The sequence below is a fragment of the Miscanthus floridulus genome, chromosome 1 (assembly GCF_019320115.1).
Source record: "Miscanthus floridulus cultivar M001 chromosome 1, ASM1932011v1, whole genome shotgun sequence".
NCBI classification, from domain to species: domain Eukaryota; kingdom Viridiplantae; phylum Streptophyta; class Magnoliopsida; order Poales; family Poaceae; genus Miscanthus; species Miscanthus floridulus.
In genome coordinates, this window is record NC_089580.1 from 85,398,607 (window position 1) to 85,418,537 (window position 19,931).

Genomic DNA, 19,931 nt, shown 5'->3' on the forward strand with positions numbered 1-19,931 from the left:
ATGGAGCAGCTGATGATGATGCAGACTCAGTTGCTTCAAAAGATGGCCCAGAATATGCAGAACATGGGGCAAGGGAATGGGAATGCACCCCCTCATGTTAGGGATAAGAGGGGAGAGTTCCTGAAAGGACACCCACCTGTATTCAAGCACTCTGCTGACCCACTCCAAGCTAATGACTGGCTACGTGCCATTGAGAGGCGACTGGAGATTGCCCAGTGTGATGATAAGGAGAAGGTTTTATATGCTTTGGGACAGTTGCAAGGACCTGCACTAGATTGGTGGGACTCATTCCGCTTCGGTCGTACCGAAGCTAATCCCATCACTTGGGCTGAGTTCTGCAGTGCCTTTCGCACTCACCACGTGCCTGTAGGACTGATGAAGCTGAAGAAGGAGTTCTTGGCTCTCAAGCAGGGGAGCATGACTGTTGCTGAATATCATGACAAGTTCATACAATTGTCACGGTATGCACTGACTGAGGTAGATGAGGATGGAAAAAGACAGGAGCTATTTATGGAGGGCTTGAATGATGGTCTCTAGTACCAGCTGTTGTCTCATACCTTTGCTAACTTCCAGTAGCTGGTGGACAAAGCTTTAGTGATTGAGAACAAGCGCTGCCAGATGGAGGACAAAAAGAGGAAATTTCAAGGACAGCAATCCGGGAGCAACTCTCGCTTCCGTACCAACCCTCAACAAGCTCAACCTCAGTAGTGCTATCAAGGTCAGATAGGTCCCAACCGCAACCAGCAGCAGCAGTAGTAGTATAAGGCACCAGCTCAGCGCCAGCAGCAGCCCAACAATGTATCGGTGAGGAATAATGCCCCCAATGCTCCTCAGAGAAATGGCACACCAAAAGCGCCAAATGCAGTTAATGACAACAAATGCTTCAATTGTGGAGAGCTGGGACATTACTCCAATAGATGCCCCAAGAAGATGGCTAACTCACAGCAGAACTATGTTTGGGGAAAGGTGAACCACGTTACTACTGAAACAGCTCAGGAGGCACTAGATGTGGTGATTAGTACGTTTTTGGTCAACTCAAACTCAGCTACAGTACTTTTTGATTCTGGTACTTCGCATTCCTTCATAACATATACATTCATAAAGAGGCATGGTATTCCAATAAGTGTTATGAAGAAACACATGTTAGTAAGCTCACCTGTTGGGGTAATGAAAGCAGAGTGGATATGCTTAGCTGCTAGTCTCAGCATAAGGGGGTAGGATTTCAAGCAAATCTTGTAGTCATAAATTCCACCGGTATCGATGTCATCTTGGGTATGGATTGGCTAAGGTTGTAGAAAGCAGTTATTAATTGTGGTAATAGTTCTATGAATCTTACCACTTCATCTGGAGAGGAAGTTGTGTATGTGGCAACTCAGTCAGCTGTAGAAATCTGCTGGGTTAATCAGTTGGAGGGCACAACCTTAGAAGATATAAGGATAGTAAATGAGTACCTAGATGTCTTCCCTGAGGAGTTGCTAGGTATGCCACCTGACCGAGACATCGAGTTTATAATTGAACTTTTATCTAGAACTGCACCCATAGCTAAAAGACCCTATAGAATGGGAGTGAATGAATTAACAGAACTTAAGAAACAACTAAGGGAATTGTTAGATAAGGGTTATGTTCAACCTAGTTCATCACCCTAGGGTGCACCAGTACTGTTTGTAGAAAAGAAGGATGGTACACAAAGGATGTGCATAGACTATAGGTCACTTAATGAGGTCACAATTAAGAACAAGTACCCATTACCTAGAATTGATGACCTATTTGACCAATTGAAAGGGGCTTGTGTGTTTTCCAAGATTGACCTTTGATCTGGATACCATCAGTTGAGGATAAGACATACTGACATCCCCAAGACCACTTTTGTGACTCGATATGGACTGTATGAGTTCACAGTCATGTCTTTTGGTCTGACAAATGCACCTGCTTACTTCATGTATCTGATGAACAAAGTGTTCATGGAGTACCTCAACAAGTTTGTCGTCGTGTTCATTGATGACATACTAGTGTACTCTAAGAATGAAGAAGAGCATGAAGAACATTTGAGATTGGTGTTGCAGAAGCTTAGAGAACATCAGCTTTATGTCAAGTTCAGCAAATGTGAGTTCTGGCTAAAAGAAGTATCTTTCCTTGGTCACATAATCTCTAATGGAGGAGTAGCAGTAGATCCCAAGAAGGTTAGAGATGTGTTGAGTTGGAAGCCACCTAAAGATGTTAGTGAGATTCAGAGTTTTTTGGGTATGGCTGGGTATTATACGAGATTCATCGAGGGATTTTCTAAGTTAGCCAAGCCCATGACTGCTTTGTTGGAGAAGAATGCCAAATTTGTATGGACTAAGCAATGCCAGGACAATTTTGAGGAGTTGAAGAAGAACTGACTTCTGCTCCAGTGCTTATCTTACCTGATCTCACTAAAAGCTTCTCTATCTATTGTGATGCCTCATGACAAGGTCTAGGTGGTGTTCTTATGCAAGAAGGTAGAGTTGTTGCCTACGCATCCAGACAGCTGAGAAAACAATAGTTAAATTATCCGACTCATGATCTAGAATTGGTAGCTGTGGTGTATGCTCTTAAGATTTGGAGGCACTACTTGATTGGTCATAAGTGTGAGAGTTATACGGACCATAAGAGTTTGAAGTACATATTCACGCAGTCATATCTGAATCTGAGGTAGTGTAGATGGCTAGAGTTAATCAAGGATTATGATTTGGATATCCACTATCACCCGGGGAAGGCTAATGTTGTAGCAGATGCCTTGAGTAGAAGGAGTTATGTGAACATGGCCTATACAACTCAACTACCTGAAGAGTTGTGTGAGGAGTTCAAATACCTAAATTTGGGTATTGTGGCCAACACCATGGAGTTAGAGGTAGAATCCACTCTGGAACAAGAGATTCATAAGGGACAGCTGAATGATGAGAGGATCAAGGATATTGTGGAACATTTAGTGATTGGTAAAGCCCCAAGATTCCACATGGATGATCAAGGGATGGTATGGTTTGGTAAAAGGATTTGTGTGCTAGAAGTAAAATCTATTAGGGAGTCTATCTTGAGGGAAGCTCATGACTCAGCCTATTCCATACACCCAGGAAGTACTAAAATGTATCTTGATCTTAAAGAGAGATACTAGTGGTATGGACTAAAGAGAGATGTAGCTGAACATGTGGCTATATGTGACACGTGCCAAAGAGTGAAAGCAGAACATCAGAGGCCAGCAGGTTTGCTACAGCCTATGAAGATACCCGAGTGGAAATGGGAAGAAGTTGGAATGGACTTTATAGTTGGATTACCCCGTACACAGAGAGGATTTGACTCTATCTGGGTGATTGTAGATCGTCTGACTAAAGTGGCACATTTCATTCCGGTCAAGGTAACTTATTTGAGTGCAAAGTTAGCAGAGTTATATATGGAAAGGATTATATGTTTACATGGTGTACCAAAGAAGATTGTTTCAGATAGGGGTACACAGTTCACATCACATTTTTGGCAGAAATTGTATGAGTCCATGGATATGAAGTTGAACTTTAGCTTAGCTTACCATCCTCAAATAGATGGACAAACCGAGAGAACAAATTAGATCTTAGAAGATATGCTAAGAGCTTGTGCTCTGTAGTATACGACAAGTTGGGATAAGAGTTTACCTTATGCCGAATTCTCCTATAATAATAGCTACCAAAAGAGTCTTAAGATGGCACCGTTTGAGGCATTGTATGGCAGGAAGTGCAGAACCCCATTGTTTTGGAATCAAATGGGGGAGAGTCAAGTCTTTGGACTAGATGTTTTGCAACTGGCAGAAAAACAAGTACAAACAATAAGGCAAAACTTGAAGGTTGCATAGTCTCGACAGAAAAGCTATGCAGACACGAGAAGAAGAGATTTGGCGTTTGAAATCGGTGACTTTGTCTATCTCAAAGTTTCACCCATGAAAGGAGTAAAGAGATTTCATACCAAGGGAAAGTTGTCACCCAGGTATGTGGGACCATTCAAGATCATCAACAGGAGAGGAGAAGTTGCTTACCAGCTAGAGTTACCGGAGTAGCTCTCAGGTGTTCATGATGTTTTCCATGTGTCACAACTTAAGAAATGTTTGAGAGTACCTAAGGAACAACTACCTTTGGAAGAACTAGATATCCGAGGGGATCTATCATACAAAGAATATCTAGTAAGAATCCTAGAAACAGTGGAGAGAATCACAAGGAGCAAAATAATAAGAATGTGCAAGGTTCAGTGGAACAGACACTAAGTGGATGAGGCAACTTGGGAAAGAGAGGAAGATCTAAGAACTGACTATCCCAATCTTTTTGAACCATCTGAATCTCGAGGACGAGATTCATCTTAAGGGGGGTAGGTTTGTAACACCCAAAATTCTTACTACAAGTTAGCAATTAAATTCTTATCCTTTAATACATTTTCTAGGTATTTTTAACTTAGGCTAAATATTAAATATTGGATAAATAAAATAGACTATAAGTTTAGAAACTTGTTTGTTGCATTCATGCTGGAGCATATGGTTTTGATTGAGTGTAGGGTTAGATGAATTGAAGTTGAACTCAAATCACATTTGAATTTGACTTAAAACTGAAAATAGAGGAAATAGATTTGATTTTGAAAAATCCATTTTTCTTCCATTTTGGCCCAGCACCAGGATTTGGCCTAGCAACCTGCACCGGCCTATAGCCCCCCCACAGCCTTTTCCTGCTATAGCGCAGGGCCTAGCCTACTACCCGGCCTGCCTTGTTTTCCTCCCATGAGTGCACCGCACAGCTCGGCGGCCCAACTCGGCGCACCGGCCCACAGCACCGCTAGCTCGGCCTTCATCACCGCGCCGTCCGCTCTCTCTCTCACTGTGCCCTATTCCCACCCATCAGTGTCTTCTCCCTTCTTTCCATTCTTCTTCCCCGAGCTTCCTTTCTTTTCCCCGGCATTTCCTTTCTTCGGCCGTAGATGGCGTGGCCATGCACAGAAAGCCACCACCGTCGCCCATTTATGGCAGGTGATCAACCCCACCTGTTTCCCCTTCCTTATTTCTCCCACCGCTCAGCCTATAAATCTCCATGCCGACCCCTTCTTCCTCCCCCATCTTCTGCTCACAGCCGTGAGCCACCGCTGCCTTAGTACCCCTCGTCCGTGCCTCGAAGCTCGATGCCGATGCCGCTTGGAGCTCCGCTATGATCACCCACGTCTGAAGGTACCCTTGTCGCCTCATTTTGGTCACGAGAACCTCAGATTTGACCTCAACTGCTGGCTTTTTCTCTCTCTAGAGCCCCGCCGCCGTCGACCTCACCTCTGGAGCCGTCCTAAACGCCGAGAATGCCCCCATCCGACTCACAGTGAGCTGACGATCCCTCCTGTACACTCCGTTTGTGTTTTGGTGCCCTAGAACGCCATACCGGTGATTCTAGTTCACGCCAACCATGGTGCCGCCGGCATGCCCTTCTTCCCCGGTGACCCGTGGCCCTGCTCACGCCTACGCCGTCCGATCGTCAAGGAACGGTCTAGATTATATGGTACCAGTTCGGTCCACAGCGAACCGTGGACTCGGTCCATCGTGGATGCGTCAGCACCCACGTCAGGGCACCCCATGCCTGCGTGGTGCACCGCGCTTATCAAAAGCCGCCACGTGTGGACCCGTCAGCACCCAGGGTCAAACCTACAGTCAAGCCGAGCACTTTTGTGTTTTAGCCCCTCTGTTTTCTCAGAATCAACCCGCGGTACTCATCAGTTCAAATTAATTTCTATTTAGTCCTGTTTTTATTCAATTTAGACCCTATATTTTCCAGATTTAATGCCCACAGTCCTATAACCGTGATAATTTATATTTTTAATTGTTTTAATTCAAAAATAGGTTCAGTTTATTTACAGAATTGCCATTACATCTTATTTCATGCATAACTTTCACGTTTTAAGTCCGATTTGAGTGATTCTTTCGCTCATGTGTTCGTAGCAAAGCATAGAATAGATTTGTAAGCTTTTCAACTTATGTTTTCACTATTTGGTGTACTGTTCTAATGGAAGTCTATCTTGTATGTATGTAATGATTGGTATGATGCTTAATTGATGATTGGATCACGATTAGAGGGTGAGCTATTTGAGGTGACTGAGGACCCCAGCAGGATCAGTAGTACTCTCAGGATGACTTTGAGGAAGGCAAGTGTACCAAAGGCCCCTTGTTACCTATGAACTACTACCACTTACATTCATGCATGTGTTTAATTTGAATTGCCTTTAAGGACTTTACCTAGATGATTCCTTGTACCACATATCCTTAATACCTAGGATTATTGGGTAGGCATTTTGGATAGATGCTGCAGCGCTTAACATGAAGTAATTGTTAAACATGATTAAAGGCTATATGCAATGTGATAAAATGAAGCTTTTTAGCAATAGATAGGGGGCTGGAGTACGGGGTTGAGTACTCTAGTGCCTCTCCATAAGGACTTAATCCTGAAGCGGCAACCCAGGAGGGACCGTATAACCCTGAGTGTCACATGACTCTGACTTTAACCTATTAACTAGATTATACAAGCTCGTCTGTAGCTCCAGTAAGGGGTAAGAGGATATCTTTCATTTTTCTGTTAGGGTGTGCACCATGCTACGATGCCCACGTGTGCCATTCCTTTGTAGCTATGACCTGTTAGTGCAACTAGCTAAGGGTTTCATAGTGAAACTCTGCCACACTTCCTAGGAAGAGGTGTAGTGGGTCTCGCGAACCCCGGCATTAAGAATCATGGCTCGGTGGGTAAAGATGTACAATTTCTACAGAAATAATTAACCTGTTATAACAGCCATGCTCACGAATACGAGCGGTCTGGATCCTTTGAGATTAGTGGTTACTGTAGATGATGGATGGTTGGGATTTCTGATAAAACTTGATGATACTTTAATACCACTTGGGAATTGGGACTGTTCATTAAAGTAGTGATTCAGGATGCTAAAATTTGATTAACTAAAATTGCAAACTATAGTCAAACAGTGTCAAGCCTTTTTGAGCCTCATAGATCCCTTTGATATACTTGCTAAGCATGGTGAGCTTACACTTGCTTTACATCCAATGAAAATCCTGGATGGGTAACAGATAATGGATATGAAGAGTTTCCGGAGGATGTCCGGGACTACTAGGGAGACGTTCACCAGTTGGAGTCCCTGTGGCAGTTGGGCTAGTTATTCCACTGTGATTGTAATAATATTGCCTCTGAGCAAACTCTGTATTTACTTTATGATGAGATATGCGATGTAATAAGTACTTTACTTTGATACTATTGCAATTTGTGATATATGTGTGTGTTTGGACATCCTAGGCGCACATATATGAGTACTTGGTTTTGCTATGCAAAATTGGGTGCAACATGGTGTCTTTGTATGCTTCATGTAATTATATTAGATTTATATTCATATATATCTGAACTATATACAATTATTCTCAAGTAATGATTAATTTGATTCATTTTTATATATATTTGAATAAGTAGTCCTTTAATGTTTGTTTTGTTGTTGCAAAAGATGGAGTATAGGAACTCTTGGATGTATGGTTCATTAAGGTTCAAGGTAGGTTTCCATGAAGAGGTGGATAAATTTATTGAAGCCGCAAAGAAGTTTGCAACAACATTGAAAGAGAATAAGGATACAATTATCTGCCCCTGTAAAGATTGTAAGAACCGTATGGCATGGATAGATGTGACTATCATCAGATCATATTTGATTATGCGAGGATTTGTTGAGGACTACACAGTGTGGATTCATCATGGTGAAACGGTTATTGTTAACGACGAGGATGAGGAGGAATACAATGATGAAACCATAGAATCCATGTCCCAATATTTAGCAGAGATTAATGCACGAATGGATTTTGAGTGTGGCAATGAACAAGGTGGTGATGCTGGTGGTTGGGATGGTAATGACGAAGGTGGTGCCAATAATGATGGTGGAGCACGTGTCGGGGATGAAGATGATTTGGAGGACATGATTTGAGCACTTGGACCAAAGATTTTACTAAATAGCCTGAAAGGTCTAGAAAATTTGGAAAGGGTGACAAAAGCATCAAAGGAGACTGTGTATGGTGTTGAAAAGGGCTGTTTGACACATTGGACATTGCTACATTTTGTGCTTGAGCTGCTCATCCTGAAGGCTAAGTACGGCTAGTCAGACTGTAGCTTCAATGATCTATTGCATCTCCTGTCATGGGTGCTACCACAACCAAACTTAGTTCCCGCCAACACATATCAAGCAAAGAAGGTCAAAAGTCCATTGACAATGGGGGTTGAAAAAATCCATGCATGTCCCAACCACTGTATACTTTTTTGTGGCAAAACGTTCAAGTCACTGGATAAATGTCCCCGGTGTGGGGCCAGCCGGTACAAGAACAATGACCTTTACGGTGGGGACGAAGCCTCCACAGGGAAAAAGAGGAATAAGAAGGGTACAAAAAAAGGCGATACAAGAATCTCAGCCCCCAGAGGACACTCCATTAGGCAATGATGCAAAGCAGAGAAGAATTCTTGCCTTGGTAATGTGGTACCTACCAGTGACTGACCGCTTGAGACGTATCTTCCTAAACCCTAAAGAAGCCACACTCATGACATGGTGGGATGATGAGCGCAAGGTGGATGATGATAAGATTGCACACCCGGCTGATTGTAGTCAGTGGCAAAGGTTTGATGAGAAGCACAAACAATTCAGCGATGATCCAAGGAATGTATGGTTTGGCTTGAGCACCGATGGAATGAATCCCTTCAATGAGAGGATGAGCGACCATAGCACTTGGCCAGTGATCTTGACCATATACAACATCCCAACATGGTTGTGTTAGAAGAGAAAGTACCTTCTCTTCACTATTCTTATTTCTAGCCCTAAACAACTAGGCATTGATATAGATGTGCTCCTCGAGCCTTTGATGCAAGAAATGGAGAGGCTATGGAGGCATAGGGAGCAGAAGTATGATGTGTTCCGAAAGGAGGACTTCATATGTAGAGTAATAATATTTGTTACTACCAATGATTACCCCGCGCTGTTTGCTTTGTCTGGATAGATCAAAGGGAAGACGAGATGCTTGGTTTGCTTGGATGGTACTACATGGTGTACCTAGATGCATCCAAGAATATAGTTTACCTAAGGAACCAACGCTTCTTAAAGACAAGTCACAAGTACCATAGCAAATTGTTCTTTAGATTTTATGATTATGCCCCGGAGATTGAACCCCCTCTGGAGAGATGTCATAACAGAGAACACGTGTACAGAATGGTGAAAAACATATGCGTCGTCTATGGAAAGAAGAATCCAGATGGGATTAACAGAGATAGAAGCACACCTCCTGTCGAAGGTGTACCTTTCAAGAAACAATCGATCTTCTTTTAGTATCTACCTTATTGGCCAGACTTGGAGGTCCCCCATGCCATTAATGCTATGCACATGTAGAAGAATGTCTTTGAGAGTCTCATTGCTACCTTGATGGACACAGGCAAGTCAAAAGATGGTCTGAAAGCATGGAAAGACATGGTGTAGCTAAATGTGATGCCACAGCTTCACCCGGTACCTAAGGCTAATGGAAAATACACTCTACCCATGGTGTGCTTCAACCTAACACCAGACGAGAAGAGAGCTATATGCACTTTCCTAAGGGGGGTCAAAGTCCTGACTGGGTTTTTAGCAAATATGAAGAAGCTAGTGTCGATGAAGGACTTGTCAATAACACACTACAAGGCTCGCGATTGCCATGTGATGCTGATAGTGTTTCTACCTATTGCAATCAGGGCTATAAAGCCAGAGTTCTTGAAAATGGCCATCACCCGCATGTGCTACTTCTTTTCGAAGATCTCATAGAAGACGATTGGCAAGCAAGAGCTGAGTGACCTACATGAATTTGTGGTGGAGACACAAAACCAACTAGAGATGTGTTTACCTCCTGCTTTTTTTGATATAATGCCACATCTCATGATTCACATGGTTCATCAGATACAGGCGCTGGGCCGTTGCTACTTGCATGAAATGTGGTCCTACGAGCGGTTCATGTCGGTTCTAAGTCGATACATGCATAATTGAGCATACCTAGAGGGCTCCATGATAGAGGGTTACAGTACTGAAGAAGTCATCGAGTGTTGTCAAGAGTACCTAAAAGTACAGAAAGGGATTGGTAAACCTGATTCTCGTCACAAGGGTAGGCTAGCTGGGAAGGGCACCAGTGGTAGAAAAGTGTTCATTGACCATGATTACAAAGAGGTGAGTCGGGCACATTACAGTGTCTTGCATAGTACACAACTGATGCAACCGTACATTGATGAACACTTGGCTATCATTATGGCAGAGAGAAATGGCCATTCGAATGATTGGGTCATGAAACAACACAAGCAACGACTAACTACATGGTTGAAGGACCAAAACATACCGCCTGGAGAAACCATAGACTATATTACCATTAGTAGGTTGGCGGAGGGGCCATCGAGACAAGTGACATCTTGTAATGCTTATGACATCAATGGGTATACGTACTATACCCACGCAAAGGATAGTAAATATGTGAACTAAAACAACGGCATTCGAATAGAGGCTCTCGATGGATTGGGACAAAAGATCTAATACTTTGGCATCATTGAAGAGATATGGGAACTTGACTATGGAAGGGATATAACAGTGGCCCTATTTTGATGCCGCTGGATCAAACAACACCAACTGAATGAGATCGGATTGAGAGTCCTGGACCTCGAGAATCTAGGATACCAAGATGACCCTTGGGTGCTCACTTCATGTGTCGCACAAGTTTTCTATATGTTTGACCCACAAAGTAAACTCCCCCCAAAGAAGAAGACAAAGCATGTGGTTGCCTCTGAGAAAAAGCACATTATTAGAGTTGATGACGTGGACGATGTTGAAGCTTACAATAACTACAATGAGATGCCGCTATTCATAGACTTTTCTAAGAAGATCAGTGTTGTGGAAAAGAACCTCCCCAAAGATATATTGCCATGGGAACAAAAATGTGTCAAGGGGAAAGTCGTTACAATGGGCTAGCTAGTTGTTGAACATGGAGTGTTTGTGTAAGTGTGTGTTTTTAAGACTTCATTTATGCATGTGTGTGAGACTATATATTTATGTACGTGTGTAAGACTATATATTTTTGTATGTGCGTGAAACTACATTTATGCATGTGTGTGAGACTACTCTTTGCAACATCCAGATGACTCTATTTGAACATCCACTCTATTACTACTAAAACTTTATGAAATCACTTTATGAAAATGAAGAAATGACCAAAATAAAAGTAGGAGATCTTGACGAGTTATACAACTTTTATATTCATCACCTTTACAGCTGAAATCATTTAGTGTTTGAAAATCAGGTTTGAAGCTGTCATTTTCTAAAATTTAAAATTTGAATTGTTCAAAATTAGCGACAAAGATAGATGACTAGACTAAAATGATAGAGCATGATTTTAGAAAATTTTAGGAAAAAACCATCACATTTGGAGTTAGTATGAGGGAGAAAAACTAGTTACAAGTTTCAGCCATAGATTAAAAAGAGAAATCACACTTGTTCATTATTGATCATCATGAACAGTTGTGATTTTTATTTTTAATCTCTAGGTAAAATTTGTAACTAGTCTTTTGTCCCTCATACTAACTCCAAATGTGATGATTTTTCCCTAAAATTTTCTAAAATGTTGCCCTATCAAGTTAGTGTGTTGATTTGGTCATTCTTTTCATTTGACAAAGTTTGAGCACTTCAAATTTTCAAATTTAAAAAAATGACAAGTTCGAACGAGATTTTCAACCATTAAATGATTTCAGCTGAAAAAATGATGAATACCAAAGTTGTATAACTCATCAAGATCTACAACTTTTATTTTGATTATTTCTTTATCTGACAAAGTGATAGTAAACATTGTTCATAAATCAACATGTTTCTCGTATAGTTCATGAAACTATGAGTCATATGTGAATTTATGAACAATGTTTACTAATACTTTGTCACATGAAGAAGTGACCAAAATAAAAGTTGCAGATAGTGATGAGTTCAACAACTTTTATGTTCATGACTTTTATTGTTGAAATCATTTAAGGTTTCAAAATTTTGTTTGAAGTTGCCATTTATTGAAATTCAAAATTTCAACTATTCAAATTTAGTCAAATGAAAATATGATCAAAATAAAAGATATAGATATTTATGAGTTCTACAACTTTGGTATTCATGAGTTTTTCATCTAAAATCGTTTACTCTTTCAAAATATTGTTTCAAGTTGAAATTGTTTGAATTTCAAAATTTGAATCGTTCAAACAAAGTCACATGACATGATGACCAAAATAAAAGTTGTACATGTTGATGAGTTATACAACTTTTATGTTTACAACATTTTCATTTTATTTCATTTAATGTCATAAAATTGTAGTCGAAGTTTTAAAATTCAAAATTTTAATTTTTCTTTTTTTTTGTTTTCTATATTGTTTTGACTACAATTGTTTATATATATATTTCTTCATATATAGAATAATACAAAATATTATATTTGTGCATATACACAATTGTTTTTATATTACTTTGTGTTTTTATGATATAAAAAATACAGAATTTATAATTCAAAAAAATAGAAAATATTTGTAGGGGCGGTTGGATCAGAAACCCCCCTACAAATGCATTTGTAGGGGCGGCTGGATCAGGAACCACCCCTACAAATGGATTTTAGGGGCGGCTGGATCAGGAACCGCCCTTAGAAATCATCTCGAGTATAAATACACGGGCGCACGGGTGTTAGCCTGTTGGGCGCTCTCTTCTTCCTCCGACGCCGTCAGGCTGCCCTGCCGACGCCGCCTCCCGGACCTGTCCCAACGCCCGCGCCCGTCCCCGCAACCGCGCGCCCCTTCTCCGCACTCGCGCGCCCCCTCCCCGCACCCGCGCCCCCTCCCCACACCCGCGCGACTGCTCCCCGCCCTAGGGTTTCCGATCAGCCGGCGGCGCGCTAGGGTTTCCGACCTTGAGGTGCCGCGGCGCACCTGCGCGCCCCATCTCCACACCCGCGCACCCCTCCCCGCACCCGTGCCCCCTAAACCGGCGTCCGCGCTCCTCCACCGGCGTCCGCGCCCCCTCCACCCGCACCCGCGCCCCCTCCACCGGCCTCCGCACACCTCCACCGGCGTCTGCACTCCTTCCCATGCTCTCCGGCGTCTGCACACCTCCACCGGCATCCTCGCACCTCCACCGGCATCCGCGCACCTCCACCAACGTCCGTGCACCTCCACCGGCGTCCGCGCACCTCCACCGGTGTCGATCAGCAAACATCGGCTTTCCAGGTCAGTCTATCTGTCTTATCTCTGACAGTTACTATCAGGGAAGACCATCTGTGATGGTTTTGGGTACTTTCATTGACTACTTTGGCCGTCATGGAAAAATTTGGTTGACCATTGGTTCTAAATTTTTTTTTTTGTGTTCAATTCTTTGGGTTAAGGTTTTATGTACAGTGATTGCTTCAAACTATGCCTGGGTCTGCATATTGGGAAGTAATTGACCTCCCATGATTTTCCTGAAGCAATAAGTTGCTGAGTATTAAGCCATTTTCAGCTTGTTAGCATGCTGTAGCTTGTTAGCATGAATGTCCATTTGATTTTAGCTACCTCATTGGGAACTGACAAACCGCATAAATGTCCATTTGATTTTTTAGTTACCTACCCCATTGAGAACTGGCAAATGTCCATTTGATTTTTTAGTTACCTACCTCATTGAGAACTGGCAATGTGAATGATTTCAGGCCAAATTGACAATCTGTAGTAGTTATCATCTAAATAGCAAAAAGAACATGTCATGTGTTATGATAAAATATGAGTAGAGAAATTGAAAGCACTGGTCTGCTATATAAGTTTGAACATTTAGTTAGCCTTGTGACATAAGAATAGACCTATGGCATGCACATTTTTCAGTTTGGCTTCCTATTTGTTTACCCAAATTGTGAAGAGAATAAGTCAGACCATAGCTAGCCTTATTGGTTTTGTTACTGCAGTTAATTTCATTGCAGATTAGGACCGTTAACTACTCTATAACAAGAGTTGTGTATAATTTCAGACTTTAAGTAGAGTGATAAACTATATATGCAAGATGTTATCTGAAGCAGTACAGTGCTAAAATTATTCTTTTAGATGTTATTAGTACTAGTTTGACTGATAACTAATTCCACTGCATATTATTAATTTATATAATGTTAGGCGGAATAACCACTATTGTCCTTGAAGTTTCATGGGAGTCTCAATTCAACCTTTGAAAGTGAAGTTTCTATTGGTCCACTTCCTTGAATCACTCCCTTGAGCTGTCTTCTTTGTCTAAAATAATCCCTGTGATGACATGGACACCACATCTACAAGACAACCCAGAGTATAGCCACTAGCCACATGTGAAATAACCTACTGTTGTGATGTCTGCACACTTAACAGGTATATACAATGTTAATCTGACAACCTTCTATGCTATTTAATCATTTGGAAAATAAATATGATGGCCTATCTACTTATCTATAGTTGGGTAACGGTATGAACAAGATATGTTTGAACCCGAGCAATTTGTATGCTGCACTTATTTGAACAATCGTCATCATTATTGATTTATTGTTTTTAGACATCTGTATTCATGTTTGCTGCTTCAATCTGCATCTTTGTCCCTACAGGGTAGGAGCGCGGCGTGCAGCTTGTCTAGCTCTAATGGCAGTAGCAGATTAAACTTTTAAAAAGAAAAGAACAAAAGTGTTTTGAGCTTAGGTTTATTTCTCCTATCTATAGATTTCATAGGGACAAGAACATTTTGCATACAATTTATGACCTAGTGTTGAGTTATATGCACACGTGGAGCTCCATGTTATCCCAAGCACTATTTTGGACCAAAGAAAATCGTTCAGGGATCAGAATGGACAAACCAAAACCTCAGGGACTAGACAATAGATAGAGGCTATTCTGCCATAATGTTGACGATGAAATAGTACTGACCAAGGGTGAAACTAGGGGTGACTTGCAGTAGCGATGGCCCTGCCTCTGCCCTCTCATGGTCCAATGTTTTTGTTACAGACCCTTCTATCAAATAAAATCATACGTTGTAGCTTAGTTTTTAACCAAAGTGATGTACCTTAATTAGCAGCCAGTACCTTCTAGTCCTGGTTCTGCCCCTACTACTGATCTCATTTGCTTAGGGATTCTTCTTCTCTCTGGGCAACCAGTTTTCTAATTTCATGATGTTCAAGGTTGAGTTTGGCAAGTGTCAAACACCCCTTTCACCTAGTTGCACTGTCTTACTTTCATCGAGCTTTACATTTCTAATAACAAGGCTCTGCTCTGTGATCAGAAAAAGAAACAAATAATTAAGTAGTTCTGATTCTATTTTTATCTGGTTATTTGAATGCATACAGGTACCTAGTGTTAGTGTTTGTGGCTGTGCTCAGATGCCTTTCTTCCCCAGTGGTTGCAACTGCTGCTGTTTGATATTTGTGTGCAACGGCAACTTGCTGTCCTACTACTCCATAGTCTCTACTCTCTACTACTATTCTCTCTTACTATGTGGCTGGTGGCTACTAATCTTCTCTGTACTTGCTGTCTGCTCTTAGTACTTGGTGGCTGCTGGATAGCTGCTCCTACTACTACTTGCTACTCCTACTACTACTCTACTACTATACTGTCCTCCTGCTCTTCTCCTACTACTCTACCACTCCTCTTCTACTACTACTCTCATCTACTGCACTCTACTCCTCTCCTCTCCTAAGCAGTTGTTGCTTTTTTTGCTACTTCTACTACTTCCCTACTACTACTGTTTACTACTACTTCTGTCTTCTATCAACTACTTGTACCTCTGTCAACTAATTCTACTACTTCCCTACTACTACTGTCTACTACTTCTGATTGTCCGATTTGCCTATCAGGTTCGGAAGATATTATGCATATGATGTTCATGTGTGATCGAGCAAAGTCAGTATGGCAGCTGTTGCTTTTTTTTGGGAAGCAGCACCTGCTTTTTTTTTTTTGCCAAATCTCCCATCTCCTTTATTTTTGCCACCTTTCCTATCCTCTATGTTTGGGAAGCAGCTGCTGCTTTTTTTACACATTTTCCTCTCTATGTTTGTTAAGCAGCTATTGCTTTTTTTTTGCCAAATCTCCCCTCTCCTCTCCTCTCCTTTGTTTTGCCGATGATGAAATTGTCCAAGTCCATACATTATATGGAATATGAGCTGATGATCAAGAACTTGTGAGGAACTTGGCATCATTAGCAGCCGCCCCTACATTACCTTCTCCTCTCTTCTCTGTTATGATGCCTTGATGCTCCAAGTTCATGATAAAATGATGATTGACATGTTTCTGAGGCCTCTACTACTGCTACTACTCATTTTTTTGATATATTGTTGTTTTATAGGACTACTTTGGTTTATAAACCTTTTTTATTTCTTATACCTTCTCGCGCACCTAAAGCACACTTTCTTGCATCTATTAGAACAAAGCGTGAAATAATGTCGTGGACACCAGACAGTGTAACCCGATGCCTTGAGCATGATGAGCAGCCAACCTATGAGGAGCAAGCACTAGAGGACCAGCTAACTGAGGAGCAGTTCGATAATGAGTTAGAAAAGGATTTAGAAGTGATGCTTACTCAGGAGCAGTGTGACGAGGAGGAAGAGGGAGCAGGAGAGGCTGCTGAAGGCGAAGAAGAAGAGGATGATGGTGATGATGACTCAGAAGAGGGATATGAAAGTCCTGAGGATCCTTTCCCACGTGAAGCCAGAAGGAGGCCAACGGAGGAAGATTTGGACAAGGATTTTGACCCAAATGAGGAGGTAGGGAAAAAGCCTTAGCTTGTAAATTTTGCTAAAGCTTTGGCTGTGTTATCTCTGCTAACACTTTGATCTGTCGTATATACAGGTCCCTCCTAAAACTTAGAAAAGACGATGTCAACATCCGCGACATCTCACTAGACAAGACAGAGTAGAGGAAAGGAGAGAAGAGGCAACAGCCACAGAGACAGATCACGATGCCTCTGCTCCACAACCTCAAGACACAACCACGACTACCAAGCCTAAGAGAAAACGAGGGGATAGAAAAGGAAATCTATATTCAGATAAGGCATGTTATGTGATAATGGAGGTCGGGCCTGTAGGAGAGATCCTTGAGCCGAAGGAATTAGGAGGATGATTTTGTAATGCGATCGGGGCCCTAGTAAGAGATAAATTGAACCCAACAATCCCTAACTGGAAAGAGGTACCAGAGAATAAAAAGAATAAACTATGGGATAGGCAGCTGAAGCTCAATTTTAGATTTCCGGAGGGTAAGCACGAACTGGTAAAAAAATGCTTTTAGGATGATGGAAGAGTCATTCTGACGTTGGAGGTCGGAGCTCAACACAAAGTATATCCAAAAGGGGTTAACTCCCTTCAACGAGTTTGGCAAAATAACTCCTAGTCAATGGGAGGAGCTTGTGGCTCAGAAGACTTCACTAGAGGCATTGGAGCTCAGTGCCTGTAACACTGAGCTGGTGAAGAGGAACAAACACCACCATCATCTAGGCTCCGGTGGCTACTATACTAAGGAAGAGCAGTTTAGGAAGATGGATGAAGAGGCCATAGCTGCTAGGAATATCGATGTGATGAATTTGAAGGTACGCTCAAGGAATTGGATATATGCGAGGAGTACAGAATTATCCAACGGTAATCTTAAGTTTGATAAGAAGGAGACCCAAGAGGCAGTATTAAGGATACTGAAATATGTTGAAGACAACGAGAAGGGCTCATTCAATCCTTCTAGAGAGAGGGACGAGCTTAGCCTTGGCTTGGGAAACAAGGAGCACATAGGCCGCACTAGGGGGCTAGGGAAAAGGATGACCTGGAAGCAAGGATTCAAAGAGGACAGGCACATGTGCAAGAAACATGGTAGAGACCGGGAGACTAGTCTTGAGCTCTACGTGAAGGCTCTAGTTGCGAAGGCGCTGGAGGAGCAAGGACTGTCTATGGAGCCACGGATATTAGTGATGTCACCGGGAGAACTGGCATTAGTTGGTAGCCCTCCGAAAGTTCCTAGCTGCTAAGGTTCCACTGCAGCCACAACCCCCGTCGATTGCATATGGGGACCAACTAGTTGCACCTTGGTGTTTCTCAGCGGCCGGCAGAACACTATGATGGAGGTGGCAACGGGTGTGGCACATCCTTCCAGTGGCTTACACCACAATAATAAGATACCGTTGGACTACACTAGGGTCGAGGTGCATATAGTGAAGCCCGAGTTCATGCAGTGGAGGATAGACTACGCAACTCCCGAGGGGCTAGTGTTACTCGGAGATGTTATGGGGCAGTTCATCCTCTGGCACAAATGGGACAATATATTGACTACTTTGCCGCCTCCCCCTCTCCCAAATTTGGAGCGAGTTGTTGAGGTTGAGGAGATATTTTCACCATCTCATGACCACCACATTCCTGAGATGTCACATTCTTCCTCGCCTCCTAGCGAGCATGTGCCTGATGAAATGCCACAACCTTCTCCAGCTCATACCGAGCAAGTGCATGATGAGATGCCACAGTCTTCTCAACAAGCACAACCGATACATGAACAATGAGTGCCTCCTAAACAAGGTGATGCATAAGAAGATGAGGACATGCCTGAATGGGAACTTCGAAAGAAGCATCCAATCACCATAAGGCCAGTTTATGTACCGATGAAAGACGTCTCGTCGGTGTCCAAGTGGTTTTCCCATGACCAGTTCAAGCCTGAGAACCAAGTTAAAAATGTCCCATCACGGGGTTCTGAGGAGGCCGTCACTAGCAAACTCCACCAAATGTTGATGCCATCAAATGGTCAAAGGATTGCTCGAAAACAAATGAAAGAGGCAAGCCCTTCCTACCAAACTAGGACATCCAACGCCTACCACTTGGAATGAGAAGGTTCCATGATTGGTACTTGCGTGTTCTCCCAACGAGCATAGAACTCATACAAGCATGCTTCCCCACCGGCACATTTGGAAGCCTAGCCGGGAAAATTGTCTTTGACTTCAATGACATGCACACATGCTTTCACCTAGGAGAAATGGAGATGAATCTAATTCGCACGTGGTGCATGTAAGTCCTTGTCCTCCCGATATGATATGAATGTAATCTTTGAATTTTGTTGTAACTAACCCACGCCGTGATTTATAGAATGCAAGTGCACATTGTCAAACAAATGCCAAGTGTGAAAGCCGGGTATCTAGACCCTCAAGCTATAGCCCAAACAAATTTTAATTACCCTAAACGGTGGACACTGGATGCCAAAGAGCTAGCTACTACAAAGACTCTTCGGGAGAAAGAGCGCATCCGTACAGCGAAACTAAGGGAAGAGTCCCTTAAGGTTGCGGCATACATTGCCCTGGCTTTCAAAACTCTCCAACAACACTCTACTATATGGCTACCATACAACTTCGAGTAAGTTCAACTCTATACTTAAAGCTTTGTTCAATATATTTTACTCGATGCAAAAGAGCTTATCTAGTTCTATGATTAAATCTATGCAACAACTACTGGATTTGTATAGCCGTTGATGTCGGGAGGAGCATGGCATAGGTCTTTGATTCAATAGATAGGGACCCGGTGACATACAAAGACTTCATATTGATTCTCAAGACATATACATATCGACAATCCTCATTAGCTTATATGTTTGTGTACGTAGTTGTAACGTTCACTTTTGGATTCTAACAAGTTGTATTTGCTAAAATAATTCAAACATGGCATTTAGGTTCTATGTCACTAATCATCACGGAAGGCATGATCCAGCAAGGATGGAAAAGCTGGCTATAAAAACACTGTGTGTGGTAAGTGTGACTTACTTCTTCAGTACTCCATTACATGGCTGTCAAAAGCATTACTTAACATTTTCATATGCAAAACACAAAGTGCCCCAAGCAGAAGCCTGGGAGTGTACATTGTGGATACTATATATGTTCTATGATGAGTAACACCG

General features: G+C 42.2%; 1 protein-coding gene across 1 annotated transcript; it reads left to right on the forward strand.

The window, feature by feature from the left end:
- LOC136459858 (uncharacterized) lies at positions 1–537 on the forward strand. The gene has a single exon (XM_066459696.1). It carries the CDS (start codon positions 1–3, stop codon positions 535–537), a length of 537 nt encoding a protein of 178 aa, XP_066315793.1.
- Positions 538–19,931: the final 19,394 nt, after the last annotated feature.

What these genes read in the sequence shown, in the direction of transcription:
- LOC136459858 (XM_066459696.1), top strand. Translation starts at nt 1, where the DNA reads ATGGAGCAGCTGATGATGATGCAGACTCAGTTGCTTCAAAAGATGGCC.